General features: G+C 38.1%; 1 protein-coding gene across 3 annotated transcripts in view; it reads right to left on the bottom strand.

The window, feature by feature from the left end:
• Positions 1-19,079, bottom strand: part of gpc6a (glypican 6a) — a 137,685-nt gene that overhangs the window by 86,184 nt on the left and 32,422 nt on the right. For all 3 annotated transcript variants that reach the window (XM_020606777.1, XM_020606763.1, XM_020606771.1), the window contains exon 2: positions 17,949-18,107. In XM_020606777.1, the coding sequence (XP_020462433.1) occupies positions 17,949-18,057 (109 nt within the window). In that variant the 5' untranslated portion in view covers positions 18,058-18,107. The remainder of the gene's footprint in view (positions 1-17,948; positions 18,108-19,079) is intronic.

Below are 19,079 nucleotides of genomic sequence, written 5' to 3' on the forward strand. Positions count from 1 at the left end.
ATCTCGCTGAGTAAACTGCAAACTCGTTTTTATTTCCTGTATTTCTCTGGTCATGTCGTCGAGTCTCTTGTTATTTGTCTCCATAAGTAGTTGCACAAAACCTTTGAAGTTGTCTTGTTACCCAGAATAATTGTAGCTAGTACAGTATGCAGCATTTTTAATTATAGATTTATCATTTTTAAATACATGCAGATACTTTAAACATACTGTAAACATTACCTCACACCCTTCCTCTCCCCTACTCCATCTCCTCCCTCCAACTGTACAGGTGGTCCTTACAGTATATGGGTGGAGAAATCCTTGGCATCTGCATGCTGAATCTAACCTATTCTAGCTACCTTTCATTTCAAAAAAATGTATAGCTCTTTAAAAATGCAGACTTTCTGGCTACATGGATCATTACACAAATTAGAAAAAAGGTCATGTTTATCATATACAGTACATACACACTGCTGTAAACAGGTGTTTCAGATCTCTCAGCTATTCTTGGCATATGACCAGGATATATGACCACCTGTTGTTGGATGGAATGCATACTCATGTAAATGAAATTACCAACCCGACAACTACATTTAAGAGTCTAAGGTTTTCCCAGATCTTAGTTCTGTCTGTGTGGCAGAGGGTCTGGACATTTACACACATTTCTGTGTGTAAGTGTTATTTGAACCCCAGAGGTTAAAAAATGGAAACTGATGGGCTGGTTGGTTTTCAAAGGCCAGCAAATGGTATGTTGTTATTTACCAAGGGTTTACAATAGGTTACTGATTAATGTGTGTTGTGTCTGCTGTTTTCATTGTGCACTGATTTGGCTACTTGCCCTGTTCATATTTGAAGAATGCTTCCTCATTGTAATGCTGCAGTTAAAACAAGTGTTAAAATGGAACAAAAGCCACAAAAGAAATGGATAGTAGACAAAACTGGCAAAGCATGGATACTCAGAGGTACAAAAGACGAGATCAGTTGAAGGTTTGTTAAATCCCGTAATAAAGCATTTAAATCACTATGTGGCGTGTGAATTTCTGAAGTCCAGTGAGAAGCTCAAGCTTGGAGAGAAACAAAAAGAAAAATGTACTGAGGTTAACTGACTGACACACCTGAGGCGTCATAGGTTCTTTGTTTCTTCACCAAATACATATAGTATGTAAATCTCTGTACTGATCCCAGAGCTGAGAACAAGCTGTCACTCCATACAGCTGGTAGTTAATTTGCAAGAAAGAGAATGGAATTTAATAATTGTGACTTCAAGAAATATACACATAAGGGAATATTTACTAAACCAGTTGCAATTTACTGTCATGTGCACAAAATATTGCGGCACTGGAATTCTCTTATTTAGAACAATATATGCTAACATTGATGACTTAAATGAACACAGCTGCAGCTGCGCTAATTTGAATACATGTCCACTTAGACTTTCTTCTACACTTCAGCAGCAGATCCTAAGTTTACAGTGACTGAACTTTAATATGGTTGAAGAGATCAACAAACACATTTCAGAACTTCAATCACATAGTCCTTTAAATCACACATAAACCAAATCTCTAGATCTGCTTTCTTTCACCTGCCCAATATCGCCAAAATCAGGAGCATCCTGTCTCAAAGTGATCCTGAAAACGTGGTCCATGCATTTGTTACTTCCAGGCTGGACTACTGTAACTCTTTACTATCAGGATGTCCCAATAATTCCCTAAAAACCCTCCAGTTAATCCAAAATGCTGCAGCCAGAGTACTGACAGGAACTATCTCTCCTATATTAGCTTCTCTCCACTGGCTCCCTGTAAAATTCAGAATAGAATTTAAAATCCTTCTCCTAACATCCAAAGCCCTTAATGACAAGGCTCCATCATATAAAGACCTCGTAGAGCCTTATCATCCTAACAGAGCACTTCGCTCTCAGAGTGCAGGTCTACTTGTGGTTCATAGAGTCTACAGAAGTAGAATGGGAGGCAGAACCTTTAGCTATCAAGCTCCTCTCCTATGGAACCAACTCCCAGTCTCAGTTCGAGAGGCAGATTAGACTTAAGACTTTCCTTTTTTGATAAGATTGATCAGGTGACCCTGAGCCTTCCCTTAGTTATGTTGCTATAGGTCTAGGCTGCTGGGGGGGTTCTCTCCTCTCCTCTCTCCATGCCCTTGCATCCATATACCAGCATTACATGTCATTAACATGGTATCTCCTCTCTCCCATAGTGTGTCCTCACTCTCTCCCTGTAGCTTTCTGCGGGTATCCCCGGCTCTGGAGCTTTGTGTTTCTGATGATCCATATCAAGCTGCCCAGTGTTTGACTGTTTGTTGTCTTGTTGCTTTGCTTTTCTCTCTCCTCTATCCACTCACCCAACCGGTTGAGGCAGAAGGCCACCCACCAAGAACCGGGGTCTGTCGGAAGTTTCATCCATTAAAGGGAGTTTTTCCTCCCCACTGTCACCAAGTGCTTGCTCAAAGGGGATTTGTTGGGTTTTTCCTCTATATTATTAATAGCAAGGTGTAGATCTTAATTTGTAAAGTGTCCTGAGACAACTTTTGTTGTGATTTGGTGCTATACAAATAAAACTGAATTGACCTGAATTGAAATTAGTCTCCTGCCAGTCAAATCACCTTTTACTTCACTCCGTAATTGAAGCCTGGTGTGACTTGAAAGCCTATAAAAGTCCTAACATTCTCTTCTGGCAAGCAATATGATTTACAAACATCCGTTCCCTCCTCAAACATGTTTTTAACTCTGAAGCGATCTCAGATGACTAAGAGCTGCCATGGTGAGAACAGTGCTCCAAATTTTACACCTGCTTTCTCTTGACGTTAAATTTCAGCTGCAGTTCCTTCTGCCACAGCGGTGGTAAATGAGGGGCTAAGGGGATTTGTATACATTTCCATTCTCTCCTCGCTGATTTTTGTGTCCCTGAATGGGAACGCCTTAAAATACATGAGACCCAACAGGCAAATTCCTGAGGTTCTGCATTTCTTCAGGTTCTCCATTACAAATCCCCACTGCGACTCCTTAGTAAATATGAACACATGCAATTTCACTGTCTAGTGCAGAAAATGAGCCGGAAAACATTAGTAAATATCCCCCATAGTGCCCACAAACCAGCAGATGCATAAATGTGGTAAATATTCATGAATATTAATTTAGCAGTGCTTTGTAATGGTTTTTGTTCTTTGATCACATTGTGCTTAGTTTAATCTTACCATTTCTAGATTTAGAGACATGCAGATGTGACCTCTCAAAAATATACAGTAAGAAACTCCCACAAACATCTATTAAATATTGGGGGTGTTTTAACTCATTCAACCAACAAGACAACAAAGCTCTGCTTATATCCTCCGCCCAGTGTTTAGAGTACTGACTATCAGTAACTTTTATTGTTGATTTTACAACACAAGCTCACAATGTATTTGACTTTGTAGGCTACATGTTGAGTTTACACACATAGTAAAAGCACCATAAAAAAAAACATACATTATTAACACTGCTTGTAACACATAGGGCTGGAAAGTAAAGTACAAATACTTTGTTACTGCATTTAATCAGATTTTTCCAGTTATCTCTACCTGAGTATTTAATTTTTGAACAACTTTTTACTTTTACTTCTTATATTTTAACATAAATATCTTTGCTTTCTACTCCTTACATTTCCAAATCCGGCTCGTTACCTTTACTTTTAATACATTTGAGAGGATTTATTATTATTTTTACTTATCGCTTACTGCAAAATGTACACACCACTACACTGGGTGATATGTTCCTTGTTTACAGTCTGCCACCTTCTTGTTGCTTTAAGTTTTACTCATTTAATTACAATATATGCATTACTAAATAAGAATGTGGATGAAAATTTCCATTAGTTCCGTCACAATGCCTTAGCAACAACATTTCTATTGTTGCTTTCAGATTCAGTACACTGAAGATTTAGTCCTTGTATTTTAACTATTGCTCTTTGGTCACATTGCTTAGTGGTCCATGTTACTAGTCTTTCAAATTACTGCCGAGGAGTGCCCAACACTAAATGCATTGACCAAACATTTGGCAGTGTGGTTGCATTGTGGGTAATGTACATAGGCTTTGGTTTTAACAAGGAAAAAAATCAATGTTTTAAAAAACATCAGCAACAATAATGGGATACATTGCTGAATCAATTGAGTACTGTTTTAAGGTTAATAAGCAAAATATTACTGTATGTTTAATATAAATGCTGCCTAATGTCCTCTGATGTTAGCATTTTCAATTTCAGGTAAGGAATATTACCTTTACTATACAACACTATATGAAACCCTGCTATTTCTAAACTTTTATAATATACTGCAATATTTTCCCCAAATGACCAGTACATCAATATAATTAGTACAGTATAATAATTAAATACTATGATGCCTCACTAGCAGTGTTACCAAGGGCAAAATCTATTGACCTTGCAGTTCAATGACACTGCATGAGCCATTATCCTAGGAAAGTAGTGATATAATTAATTCAGAGTAGTAAAATATAGTATTTACCAACTGAACCACTTTCAGATGTGGCTCCATACCAAAATTCTGAGTCAAAGCTACAATTCTTCTTGTCTGTTTAGTTAATTATATTGACGAAAGATGGTACCTTTGCTGACAGCATCTCTGTGCTTTCCAAGATCTGACACAGTTCAGTGTTGAGAGGCCCTGGAGAAGTCAATTAGCAAGGCTCAAAAAATCAAAGTGATTTCCTCTCATGCATGATATTCACACCCGTTGAATAGCAAGGAGCAAATTGGTTGCACACACCATTACATTACTCTGACCCTGTGGATAAGCAGCTTTCTCTCAACCTGGCTGTTGGAGTGCCTCTCTCCATGAAAGCTTCCATGCAGAGCTTTGTCAAACTAATCCACCCTGCAGAGTGCTTCCTGCACAAGTGAGGATATTGAGGCTCCAGGCAAAAAAAAGAACAGCCTGTGTATTGTTAATTTCTGCCCCTGTTACTGTGTCATAAATGAAGGTTAGCTTTTGTCCAAGTAGTAGCCAAGTCAGACACTACACAGAAGTGGTCACTTGTTCACTCAAAGATGTTGTATGAGAATACTGCAGCTTCAGCTTGCTGCCTGCATTACACGTTTATTTTATGATTTTTAAGATATTTAGGGCAAATGCGCAAGAGTGCGTTTGGGTCCTGGAAATGAGGCACCATCCTGAGTAACTGTCCAGATATTTCAGTGGAAGCAGGAAAACACAGAGTTCACACATGGTATTCATGTTTTGATGTTGACAATTACTTCAATTCTTAATGATGGCCAAAACATTTGCTGTTCAGTATGTTGCAGTGAAATACAGCCATTTAGCCACAATTCTAATGAAATTAACTCTATATTTCTAATTAATTCAATTTTGAATAAAAGAAAATGATTTAAAAAAAAAAAGCCTAACAACATTAAACAAAAACTGTCTTGACAAACCTAATAGCATTTATCTAAGGTTCATCACTCTAAAGTATTGTTTTGATTAAAGTCATGGCAAAGCACAGAAATGAATCCAAGTTACTCAATACTGTTACTGTAATACTAATCTACTATATTATCTTTTGTTAAATACTGTCTGGTTTTGCATCCATGAGGTCACACATACAATACACTGCAAAGGAATAACTGTATACAAAAAGAGCTTCTTTTATGTACAGTATCTCATAATCTGGTTTTAAAATTCACATATTCATCATAAGAACAATTATACAGAGTAAACACCAAAATTCATGACAAATGCAACAGACTGATGATACTCCAGCAGAACACAAGTACACACTGCAGAAGTATTTCAAGCAGAAAAAAGGGGGAGGTTGCTTTGCAATGCAAGAACAATCACTGCTTTTCCTCTGAACCGTCCTGATCTCAAATCTTTCCTGCTGCAATATATATGTAAGGCATGACCTGCCAATTACTCACTGTCACATTTCAAGTGAACACTAAACTGAAAATTGTGCCACCCTCACGGTCACCACATTCAGTTGATTTTAAATGATGCATGGAAATCAAAAGGACATGGAACAGTGGGGCTCTGTGAAGGAAGCATAGCAGCACCTTTGCAGGAGAGGGGTAACGTTTTTCTTCTGTCTCAACAGCTGGCATGAGCTCAGCTGTGGCCCAAGAAAACTCAATATCCTGAGGATAGGATTTTTTTGTAAGTGAGTTTTCATAGTGTATGTGTTTCAATATCTGACACAAAGTTTTAAATTTAATAAATATACTGAAGAAGAATCACACGGCACCAGGTCTACGAATTTCCTCTCCCATTTTTGCTACAGTGGCTTGTGGAATGGCACACTTCTCTTACAGCCTCTCCTTGAAGCTCACCAGTGGGACAGCTTTAACGGTGTTCAGGCCAAACAGAGCCATCCATCCTGAAGTACAAAAGTGACACCAGGCTGCAGCCTGTGCCAAATGATGGAGGCTGCCACCAACAAAAACTGTCTTGACAAACCTAATAGCATTTATCTAAGGTTCATCACTCTAAAGTATTGTTTTGATTAAAGTCATGGCAAAGCACAGAAATGAATCCAAGTTACTCAATACTGTTAATACTAATCTACTATATTATCTTTTGTTAAATACTGTCTGGTTTTGCATCCATGAGGTCACACATACAATACACTGCAAAGGAATAACTGTATACAAAAAGAGCTTCTTTTATGTACAGTATCTCATAATCTGGTTTTAAAATTCACATATTCATCATAAGAACAATTATACAGAGTAAACACCAAAATTCATGACAAATGCAACAGACTGATGATACTCCAGCAGAACACAAGTACACACTGCAGAAGTATTTCAAGCAGAAAAAAGGGGGAGGTTGCTTTGCAATGCAAGAACAATCACTGCTTTTCCTCTGAACCGTCCTGATCTCAAATCTTTCCTGCTGCAATATATATGTAAGGCATGACCTGCCAATTACTCACTGTCACATTTCAAGTGAACACTAAACTGAAAATTGTGCCACCCTCACGGTCACCACATTCAGTTGATTTTAAATGATGCATGGAAATCAAAAGGACATGGAACAGTGGGGCTCTGTGAAGGAAGCATAGCAGCACCTTTGCAGGAGAGGGGTAACGTTTTTCTTCTGTCTCAACAGCTGGCATGAGCTCAGCTGTGGCCCAAGAAAACTCAATATCCTGAGGATAGGATTTTTTTGTAAGTGAGTTTTCATAGTGTATGTGTTTCAATATCTGACACAAAGTTTTAAATTTAATAAATATACTGAAGAAGAATCACACGGCACCAGGTCTACGAATTTCCTCTCCCATTTTTGCTACAGTGGCTTGTGGAATGGCACACTTCTCTTACAGCCTCTCCTTGAAGCTCACCAGTGGGACAGCTTTAACGGTGTTCAGGCCAAACAGAGCCATCCATCCTGAAGTACAAAAGTGACACCAGGCTGCAGCCTGTGCCAAATGATGGAGGCTGCCACCAACTCTCAACTAAAACAGCGCTGGACAGACTCCATTCCTTTAGCCCTCAGAGAATTACAGTATTCCTGACATTCACTTAAGATAACACAGGGACACCTAAACAGAGGTTATTTATTTATAAGCACACAGGAAATGCATGCCCACATGGTTTTATATTTCATTAGAATGGGTATGCAACTGCCACAGAGGTTTCAACTGCATCGCCGCACTGGAGGGGTTAAGTCAGTGTATGCCCTCTTATCACCAGTGTTCTGCCCTGCGTGTAATTTAGTGTCATCTCCTGTGTAATGCAGGTCTTGTACCATCAGATGGTTACCAAGTCCTGTGGTCTCCATTTGTTTTATGTCCAATGTAAAGTGTCCTTTACTAGAAGGTGCATGTTTCTGTGTCATGGTGTCAGCGCCATTGTCTCTTCCAGTTTTTCCACATTATGGGGTTTTTTTTGGAGTGAGTGGATGAGGGTAAATATTGATACTGATAGTGATACAATATTGGAATATAAGAAAATAAAGCTGATCTGTAAAGTTTTATAGCACTGTGAGGGATAACTTATATGTAAAGTATTTGTAATCCAATGTGATAAAAAACTAATGTAACCACTGGACAGTTATCATGAAGTTTCTGATCTGTAGTAAAGCTACACTAGCGTAGTAGTTTTTCGGTCTACATATGCACAAGGACACACGTACGCATGCACACAGAAAAAAAATGAATGCACAAAGCAGGGGATCATAAGAGAACTTACAATATGCAACATGACACATTGCCCACAACATCTACTGTACATCATAAAAGATACATAAAACCTTCACTGCACATCTTATTTTAAATAACATATTCCAAGGCTTTTGTTATTTCTATAACTAAAGACAACAACTTTACAATTGTTTTTCAAAAGGCAGGAAACATGTTGACACCTAGTCACTATTCAATATTAATATTCATCTCCACTGTAAAGTGCGATTTCATTATGGTTCTTTCTGCCTGCACATACAACATCTGTCTGTCCTGGAAGACTCATCCCTCCTTGGGGAGTTTTTCCCTTATCCAAACAGAGGGTCTGTTATTAAGATTATGAAATCTGTTCAGCCAAGTTTGTGATTTTAGGATTCATAATTAAAACTGATTTGACTTGAATGGAAATGTCACAGAGGAATAATCCTCATTACTTTGGTAATACCCTGACATTTCATCTAGGATGTGTACACAAGACATCAAAGTCCAATGGGCAATGTGCCAGGAAATGTTTTGACCTCATTTTTCACTGTGGACACACCATAAACTGTGTACTGATGTTCCCAAGAGGATAAACTCTTGATTCTAATGACCCCTTGGATTTCCTTTACAAAGGAATCATCATAATCTTCAGAACAAACTTTACATTTTTAGGTCTGTTACTATATTAATGGGTCAAGACTAATAAAAATGGCAACCACTATGACTTGCTAAGCATTCCGATTTTTTTAATCAGGTTTCTAAAAAATAAATGTGAGTGCTATTATTTGGCACCAGAAGGTTCTCTACATTGTTGTTGAATATGTGCCAGGCCCCTGCAGCACCCAGTGAATCCTCATAATGACTCGCCTGTAAATTAGCAAGCTTACCTCTGCCAAATTAGTGTCCAGGTGACCAGAGCAGCCAAGCTTCCAACCAGTGTAATGTCTAAATAGGGCCAAACAGCATCAGAATCTTACGCTGTGTGTCAAGTGTAACCTCCTTGTCAAATGTATTCATAGCATAAATTAATAATGGTGGCTATTATATTATGCACAAAGGATAATGAGAATTACAAAGCAGTCCACAAACTCAAGTAATGTGTCTGCAACAGTGGACCCTGTGCGCGGCATAATTAAAAGTGTTCAAGCTACCATTCATGATTGCAGGAGCAAACACAGACATAATTTGCTACATTAAGGATAATAAGAATGATCAAAATTTTAAGGGAGCAAATCATTTACTTTCTTAAAGCAATCATAATGCGTGTTATGCCAAAAACTTGTAATTATAAATCTAGTTCATAGCTTCAGAGCTGAACTGGGGAAAGTAATGAGGACATTTGAGATCTGGTTTTGAAGTAACCATTTGATGTCATTTATGAATTGTGAGCATTTTACAAAACTTTACTTGGTTAAGTATGAATGTCAAACATGAATAATAAATGTAAAGACTGAGTTTGTGATTCTGGGGAAGTCAATACATTGCCAGTTGTTTTATATAGTCATGTATAAGAACAGACCTTACTTTGAATGGGCTGACTTCATTTCAGTATTTTTCAGGACAGAACTTTATGTTGTTTTTATTCCCTGTCACACACCATTAAATAAAGGTAGATTATAAAAGCCACATTCCTTAAACAAGAACCAGTCACACCGAGGCAACAACAAAACAGTCAATCTTTGAACAGAGTGAAAGATTTTCTTTAGGAGGGAGACAAAAAGAGATGCTGTTAAGCAGAAAGGGACAATCCATCACTGTGTAACCTGACTCAATCTTTATTAACCAAACCTCCACTCATATAGCATAGTGGTAAATAAGTGGAACATAAATCTTTTGAAGTTACCATTAAAGTATCTTGTCCAAAGGCTAAGCAATATTTATTTGGATGCAACTTTACTGGGATTGTCAAAACAAAACCTCTAGTAACCTTCTAGTAAGTATGTTTATAGCTAACTAAACTGCAACAGGAAACACTAACAATGCTCCTTTCTCCCCAAAAACTGTTAAAAATTAAAAGCTCTTTTGTCTCGCACGCCTGCATGTCTTTGGTCTGCTATACAATACATTGAAAGTATCTGAACTATTGCTTATTCTATACAGATCTTCTTATGGATACCACGTTTATGCAGCTCAATATTCCTGTGACTACAGTGGTTGATATTACAAAGTCCATAAGACCAGAGCTAACCTCTCTGAACCAGGTTGCTTAAGAAGAATTTACCCCTGATTGACAAGAAGGAGAGTTTAAATGGTTAAAAAAAAAAAACTACAAGTGTCCAGTTTTCTTCTGAAAACTATCAAGCCACCAGTTCTGGGGAAGTTACTTTGAAAGCATAGCTCTGCAAGCTGCCAATTGCTTCACATTGGAAGAAGGAGACCTACAGCAAACCTACCCTAGGCAGAAATCTAATCTGGTGAGCTAAGGCTAAGCTAGCTAAGTAGTTCAAACAACTTTGAAATCGCATGCCTGCAAAATATGCCGCTGAAACCTGTCCTTAAAACAATCCTATCTTAACTTTTCAGAAGACAAAATTGCAAGGATTGTTGTGCGTTTGTTATACGTAAATGCATCTGGAATTTATATATTACTTAACTACAACTAACACAGTAAAGAAAAATATTTAACTTGCATCTTTTTAGACATTTTGACCGACTTGCGCACTGGTCCAAAAAAATGGCCCTGTTGTCTTTGTAACATCAGACTTTAGAATCTTAACAATAATCTTTAGCTTGCACCCTTTTAGACACTATGAACAGCTTGAACGCTGGTCTCAATAATGGGCCTATCTTTTTATTTGTCATAGCAGAATCTCTTGTTTATACAATACATGAGCAGTCTCAAAGTGTTTCTCCAACAGATGGTTCTGTTTGGCACTGAAAATGCCCTTGTCAATACTGAAAAGGCTGCTCACATGCAATGTAGTAAGATAAAAAAACAACATTCCTTTCCCTGTAAGGCCCAAAAGTGGTTGTAGTTTCAGTAGTTAACTACACAAAAAACAGCAAAAAAAAGGAAAAATTATTCAACTACTTGAATCACTATGGAAAAATGAATGTAACTTAACTACCAGCAAGCTACTGCAAAATGCAATTAAACTACTAATCCCCAACACTACAAGCCACAGTGCTGCTGAAACAGTTTTTTGGACAGATGAAACAAAATTAAGCATTTTACTAAGTAGCATCAATTCTAAGTCTACAGAGGTAAAAAATGATTTTTTTTAAGAAAACAATAGCATCCCCACAGTGTAACATGATGTTATGGGGTTTTATTGCTGTGTTCGCCACAGGGAGCCTTGACGCTGTGAAGGACACAATGAAATCAAAAGATTATTCTGGAGAGAGATCTAAAAGCATCAAGGATAAATAAGAGGAAAATACTGAACCAATATCAACATTTGCTACTTGCCAAATACATAAATTAACAACATATCCCATTTACATTCTGGTCACAGTTTTGTTTCCTGCAAAATGCATTTCTATCACAGATTAGTCATATATAAACATAACTTATGGGAGACAGGGTTGTAAATAAAAAATGTACATTGCCTTGCCCAGTGCACTAATCAGCAGAGCTGACAAAGCTGAAGCCACGAGGGTTGGCTGACCTGATACGACAAATCAAAAGCATTTGATGATTCACCAACTACATAAAACAAATGCAAGTTACAATGATTCTACTATTTAATTCATGAGAAGAAACTCTGCTTAAATTAAAGGAAAATTACTTTCCTATGTACTTTCCTATGATACATTACATTTCCAACATGTTGGTTCACAGATCCTTCTCTCTCCCTCTGTTTAATGGAGTAGGTTTTGAAGTGCACTGTTGACTGTGACTCATCGCACTCTGGTTTCCCATCAAAGTGTTTTTCCTCTGTTTAAAACAGGCCACAGTATCAAGCACAGGACCAATGTGTTGACTGTAAAGTGTAAAATATTTACTGCTCTTTCATGCATTGAAATGTGCTTGGTGCTTAGTCTACACATTCTTGTAAAATACACTAAACAATTAATGTAAAACTATCAAAATATAATTTAAGAATGAGCCCAGGAAAGGCTGTGTCAGTTCTGATGCTCGTCTCCATCTGACAGAAGAAAGATTGATTCTTTAATTTTCCATTAAAACCTAATAAGACAAGATGCCCTCTTTCTGCGGGACTACACCTTGAAATAAAATGTTACAGATAAAGAATGAATCCATGAAATGCAGGGACTTGGGTGGTGTTCTTACCCTGCATGTTTGCTGACTTTCACATTTCACCGGGAGCTTGTGAATTTGTAGAGACCACAGATTTGCGAGAATGGGGTGTTGTGTTTGAGTCAACCTTGGTTTAAGTCAGGTGTGAATAATGGATTGTTGAAGTGAATGAGGGGCACAGCAGCTCTCACCGCTGAGCAGAGAAGCTCTACTGGGGCAGGATCAAAGAGCTCAGTCAACCAAGGCTGCTGCTCAACCCAGACTTTAGTCAACCAACCACACACACTAATCTCTTGCCAAGGTCCTGTGAGAGAACAGAAGGGCGCCAGCCAAACAGAACCTAATGAGCACCAACCGCACAACAAGAGCAAATGACAAATAGCCTAAAAAGGGTAATACTGGAGATACAAATGAGTCAAACTGCTCTCCACATATGCCCATTAACCTCCTAAACTCCAGACTTACAAGTAGTTTTCAAAATACACTAAATATGCTGCTGAATTGCACTGGTGTGTAGTAAAATGCTGTGAATATGATATCCCAATTGATGTAGCCATTTTTATGTTAAAACATTGTAACTTCAAGCAAAAACATAGGAAGATAATGATATACTGAAACTGTCATGAAGTGGGGAAATGTTTTTGTTTTTTTTTTATCTTAAAGCTATTTAAGGGGAAATTTAAGTTGCAAGTTTTATGTCAGCGTTGGGTTATCGTTTCAGATCATTCACAACTGATTTCTGAATGGAACTTAAGATGAAACTTTATTAACTCAAGGCTCTACCATGAGATTTTATTGAACTGTGACATTTTTATACTGTACAAGATCAGAACTCAAAGAGATGAAGAAGAAGTCACTTGCATGCTGTGTCATGGTACTTTTATAATCTTTAACCGATTTGATGCAGCTCTTCCCCTATTGCCTATTTCACATATCAAACTGCCTCTTTCTCTCTAGCTTTCACGTACATATATAAATATGCATTTGATTTCTTGTTCTTAATTTTGGACACCTTAGGGCACCAACTAGGGTACCAGAGACCCATAAGGCTTTCAGAAACTTAAAGAAATGTAGTGAACATTGAGCCAAAGAAATGCAGAACCTATGCACTACAAAGTTGGTTGTGAGTTTATTTCTCCACTCTGTGCATCTGTTGGACTGGAATATTACCAGACTCCAAGTCTCTCTGGGAGAATAAAACATGGTGAGAAATGGGGGGAAAACATTCCTCAGCTGGATGATTGGGCATTCAGAATACTCAAACCTTAATTCCAGTCATTTATGACTTCAGGATTGCTCAATAATGCATCAAAACCCACAGGCCTTCAGGGAAAGCAGTCAGTAATCAAAAAGTAAGTTAAGGTTTTCATAATAGGACCCTATAAATAACTGGGGACAGAAATGAGGCCATGTAAAATTGATGAGGGATGATTCAAACCCCACAAGGTGGAGGGAGCTTAATGCAAGGAAAAGGACTGCGATGTCAAGTGTCCTGGCAATATGGGCCTCTACAAAATGGAACTGCATTAGTGATTTATGTCACCAGTGTTACTATGCAAGTGTATGCACATTGTTCTACAGGCGCCATCTGTGAAATGGTGCTATTAAAGCCAAAATACACTCCGGAATTTAAAAGTATTTTTTTCTGGTAACACTTGAAATATCTATGGCTACCAGTTAAAAGTGTTATAGGAGAAGAGCTGGAGCGTTTATATGTTGTAATGATTTTTTTTTTTTCTGCTTCTCTGTATTACATCCATTTCTCAGAAAAGCCTTAAAACTGTCTTTCTAGCACATCTCAAAGTGACATCTTTATTATTATTTCACAGAATCAGTACCAGGCTCTAAAGTTCACAAAATTCTATACATTTTCAAAAAATGCTCCAGTATCTCCGATCAAAGCTGTGCATTACACATTTAAGCGGTATGTAATTCCATTTTAAATATTCATTTTTTGATGCAAACTGTACATGTTGTGCATGATACCAAAAAGCAGAGCGCAGTACAGTACAGCTTTTTCTGGGTTCATTCCAATTTAGCTCCAGTGAGGAAGAGACCAATGCAAAAAGATGACCTTTATAACTTGAAGAATAGGAGTTGGAATGAGCACCCAAACCAAAGCAAAGCATAACCTTTAAAGAAACTTGGATCTCCTTTGCTTTAAACAGACTAAATCTTGCAGTGTTTTAAATGGTCTTGTATTTGTACTTATACTTGCTTTTCCATGCATTGCAGAACACTCAAAAGCACTTTCACACTATTTGCCCATTCACACTCCTAAGCGCGCACACCTACACACACACACAAATGGGTGATAGCAGCAGGAGTAACTTAGGGTTCAATGTCTTGTGACATGTGGTTTAAAGAAGCCAGGAATCGAACCACCACCCTTTTTTCAGTGTGGAAAAATAAGGGCTCAACTAGGACTGCTTAATGACTTTTCTTAGAGGTTGAGATGTGAACAATAGGAAAGCACAACAATTAAAAGAAAAACATACTAGGTCATACAACAGTATATAATTACTCTTACCATTCATACAGAGGGTTTATTGCAGTAACTTTCAGTTTTTTTTGGCCCTGTTCCTGATCTGAGTCCTTTAATTCAGAATATCTGCTGCTATTGTGTCTAATCCAATATTTGCGATAACCTAAATGTTGACTAAATACAGTGTATACAATCTGAAAAGAAGGCTGTAGGCTCCTTAATCTGACACACATTACTTCTCATAAGCTACTTGACTCAAATACTGAAGGCTCTGGGTCAAATATTAAATTTCTTTGGTCGCCATAGTGGCACAAGCAGATGCAGCAGCCTTTCGTAGTTCAAATATTTCTAAGTGTTTGTTGTATGACTTGTCTTCAATTGTAAAACACATGAAAACCTTTTAGGTATCAAAACTCTGCTACAGCTGCCAGGATCTTCTAGAGATTGGTAGACTGAATACGACAGACTACAGAGCATAAAATTAAAAACTGCCACATCTTTGTTTTCAGCGAAACTCGGCTACACAGGCATCGAGCTGGACGGGTTAACTTCCCACTGAGCCGGCTGGGAGTAATTGCTGTTCAGTAAGACTCGTGATGGGCGACTGTGTGTTTATGGAAATGACAATAAACCTGAAAAACAAATTTTACAAGCTTAAATGAATGATATCACATGAATGAAAGTTTAACTGTGAAAGTGCTGTGAGGTGACCAGCTGGAGAGAAAATGTACCACTCTGTTGGAGTTAAGGGAACACCCGCAGATGTACAGCGGGGTTACAGGGTGGAACTTTTCCTTTTCACAAACGGCCTCTAGCAGAGACACTGGCTGCAAAGAACTCTTCAACAGACTTGGCCTCTTATCAAGTTTCTCACAGAATTAATGTTATATAGCGACAGCCATGACCTGCCTCTGGACTCTGTGTCTGAATGCAGTGTCTGTTTCACCACTGCCCTCAACTGCTTTTTCACATACTGTAATTTTAACTCATATGCCGTCAAAAAGCAGCACTGCAACACAAGTAGACTGATGTAGTGCAGATCAGTCAAGAAAATATCAAAATCAACATTATTTAAGCTGCACTGATTCACCCAGAGAACAGGATTGCATTTTTAGTGACCTTGCATCTGCAACAGTGAGCGCTATATTCATCCGTCTGCGCTACCATTCAAAAGTTTAGACACCATAGAATTGAATGGGAAAGTGTGTTCAAACCTCTGACTGGTAGTGTACTAAGGGAGCAAAGTTTACTGCATAAATCTGTCATAAAAATAGTATAAATAAATACCCTGTGTGACTCAAATTTGTCATTTTCACAATCTTTTAATGCAGTTACTGGCACAGGATATAGTTTTCATTCAAACACTGAAAGCTGGCTATGTTTAAAACCTAGATTAATCCTGTCAACAAAAACAATAACAGCTGAATTCCTACTCTATTACAGTTCAAGGACCATGCAGGTATTGTCCTCAGTTGAATGTCAACCTGACAAATGGATCATTCAACACTGAGCAGTGACAAATTCGAAAAGAGAAAAAAAAAACTATACTTGATGGTTTTTGGCCTGTTCAAACATACATCTTATTCTAGCTATAGCCTGTCTGATGCTGGTAGGTTCTACACTGTTTTGAGTTTGTGTGAATTTGTATCACATTTGATGTCACATAAAAAAAGAAGAATGCATTACAAACACGTAGTGTACCAATGACCACAAAAAATGCCGATTCAAGATCCTTTATGCGTCTTCTTTCATATTGAAGAGCCCGTTTTTCCCTCTCCCACCTGCACACAGATTATACTTTTACAGACTCATGAAGTCTGAGCAAAAAGGCTCACACTTTTCATTTTGTGTACACAGGGTCATGACTGCAATTCACTGATCCTTTTTTAAACGACTTGTACAACTAATTTAGTATTTACTGCCAAGGAAAATGTTTTGCTGATCAAAACCAGACCCTTTGATGCGATTCACTGAAGTCGATATGAACCTGTAAAACTGAATTTTAAATTAGGCAACAAATTCATTCTGAGGTGACAGCCATAAACTAGACACTGACTGACAGTGTAAGTGACATACTGTAGCACATACTGAGAGCTACCTTGACAAAATGAAAGTGGGTCTTATATTACAGGTTACATTTATTCATATACTCTATGAAAACGCTCCAACCGATCTCCGAAGCAAAACCAGCTGCATAAGTTAATTGTTTTACACAAGCAGTTCTCAAAAATATCCAGTGCATTTTGTCCCAAAACATTTTAAAAACAACATCAGTCAGCACGTCACAATGCTCACAACATTCGTGAAGGGAGGTACCCTTCACGAATAAAAACCTTAGTTTATAGTTTGCATACGTGTGACACGTGCATTCAGGAGTAAAAGTAATGGAAAACTGGTTATTACAATTTGGGCTGCTTATCAACACAATCCAGTTGCTAACAGCCAGTTCATCTTATGCAATTTGCTGAAATGTAAACAAATATAGGCTTAAAAAACTGGGCTCATGTTGCAGGCCACAGCAGTAGCCCTTCCAGTTCTTTTAAGTGAAGACTTAGCATGTAATGCAACACCATCCAAAACTGCCAGTTATGCAGCATGTTGTAACTGACAAACTTGATATCAGCAACCCATTTGAATGACAGCTGATAAATAACCAGACATCTCTGTATTTTACTGGATTGCCATAGGAGCAGGTTTACCGAGTGAATGTGTTAATGTTTGTTCCATACATCCATGGTTTGTAGCCTACACAGTCCTGCTACTGTATATCCTTTGAACCTTTAGGCAAGCTACTCAGGAACAAGGAGTGAGCTACTGGTAGCTTATGTTTTTGAGTCCAGAAGAGCAGAAGTGACAGCTAGGTAGATCTTAAAGTGAATAAAGAGAACTAAAACCTCCAGAACAGCTTGATCTTAAAACCAAGCAGCCCCTATTTTATTAAAAAGAGTCATAGTAATTATTAATCATGTCATCAGTAGTCTGTGTTAACAAGTTTGTCAGTTTTTGTATAGACCACATTCACTTGGTGGTGGTGGTGTCTGGAATGCCAGTTTATACTGTATATCACAATCACTGCATGTTAAACAGATGAAACACACCAAGCTACTGTAACTTACCATCAAACTTTTTGTGCCTTGAAACAAATGTCGTCCTCATATTGTGGCTGCTCTCCTCAACCGAGTTCTCGAACTCCAGTTTGCTCTGCTGGTTGAGTTTATCCTCCATCTCGGACGTGCAGCAGGTGTATCCCTGATGACAGACACGCAGGTGCTCACCTAAGAGTGACAGAGACATAGAGCGAGTGGTTTTACACACATCACTGCCACAGGATTTGGTTTATCAAAAGGCTGAACTGAGTCTTTGATCAAAGCTCTCCTGTGGTTTTGGGACGCTTTATCACTGAAGCTATCAAAGTGGGACAGACCGCATCAAATGTGGAAGGATGATATTTGTCGGTAACCTGCTATCATGTGAAACAGAATAACTTTGATTCAGTAAGGTATACTGTACACCTCATGCAGGATTTTCTTTATATCACAGTCCAAATCACTTCCACACTGGCCAGTAAGCCCATATGTGTATTACATACATCAGATGGAAGGCGATGCATTGAGAAACTATAGTTTAGTCTCTAGAAAGAGCTAAGGGCATAACAAATAGTAGACAGCCAACATTATCATTAAATGGTAAATGTAATTATGCGCTGAAAAAGGCTGAAAGGAAGGTACTAAGATTGGTGAATTGTTTTGAGATTCATCACTACAATTACATGTGTATTATTTTGTTTTGCATCACTAGTACTGTATGTCTGGCATTGTATTGTAAGGGACTGCAGATAAAAATTAGCTTTAAGCTAATATACAGAGCCTTAGACTATCACTGTACATGAGGTGGCGTAGAAGCCTCTATTCATAATGTGAGAAATGTTTCTGCTGAATAAGTATGCTTGAAGACAGGATACATCTAGGGTGAGCCGAGTGCATCACAATCCCTTTGACTGTTTTTGAGGGGTCTCTATGAGTTGACTGCTTGAGGACAATTAAACACCAACTTGAGCAAAGAATTGTGTGTATGTTTAAGGGGAAGGGTATCAAGTGGTTTGTCAACTTTGGAAAGTTCAGAACACAACAGACATTATTTAGAAATGTGAAATTGTACTTCTTTGTTTAAAAGCTTGCTTTTTGAGGAGAGGGAGGGGTTACGCTCATGTCTGCAAATCATTCTGTGTACAAAGAGTGTTTGTGTGT

The sequence above is a fragment of the Monopterus albus genome, unplaced genomic scaffold (genome assembly GCF_001952655.1).
Source record: "Monopterus albus unplaced genomic scaffold, M_albus_1.0 scaffold4.1, whole genome shotgun sequence".
Lineage (NCBI taxonomy): Eukaryota > Metazoa > Chordata > Actinopteri > Synbranchiformes > Synbranchidae > Monopterus > Monopterus albus.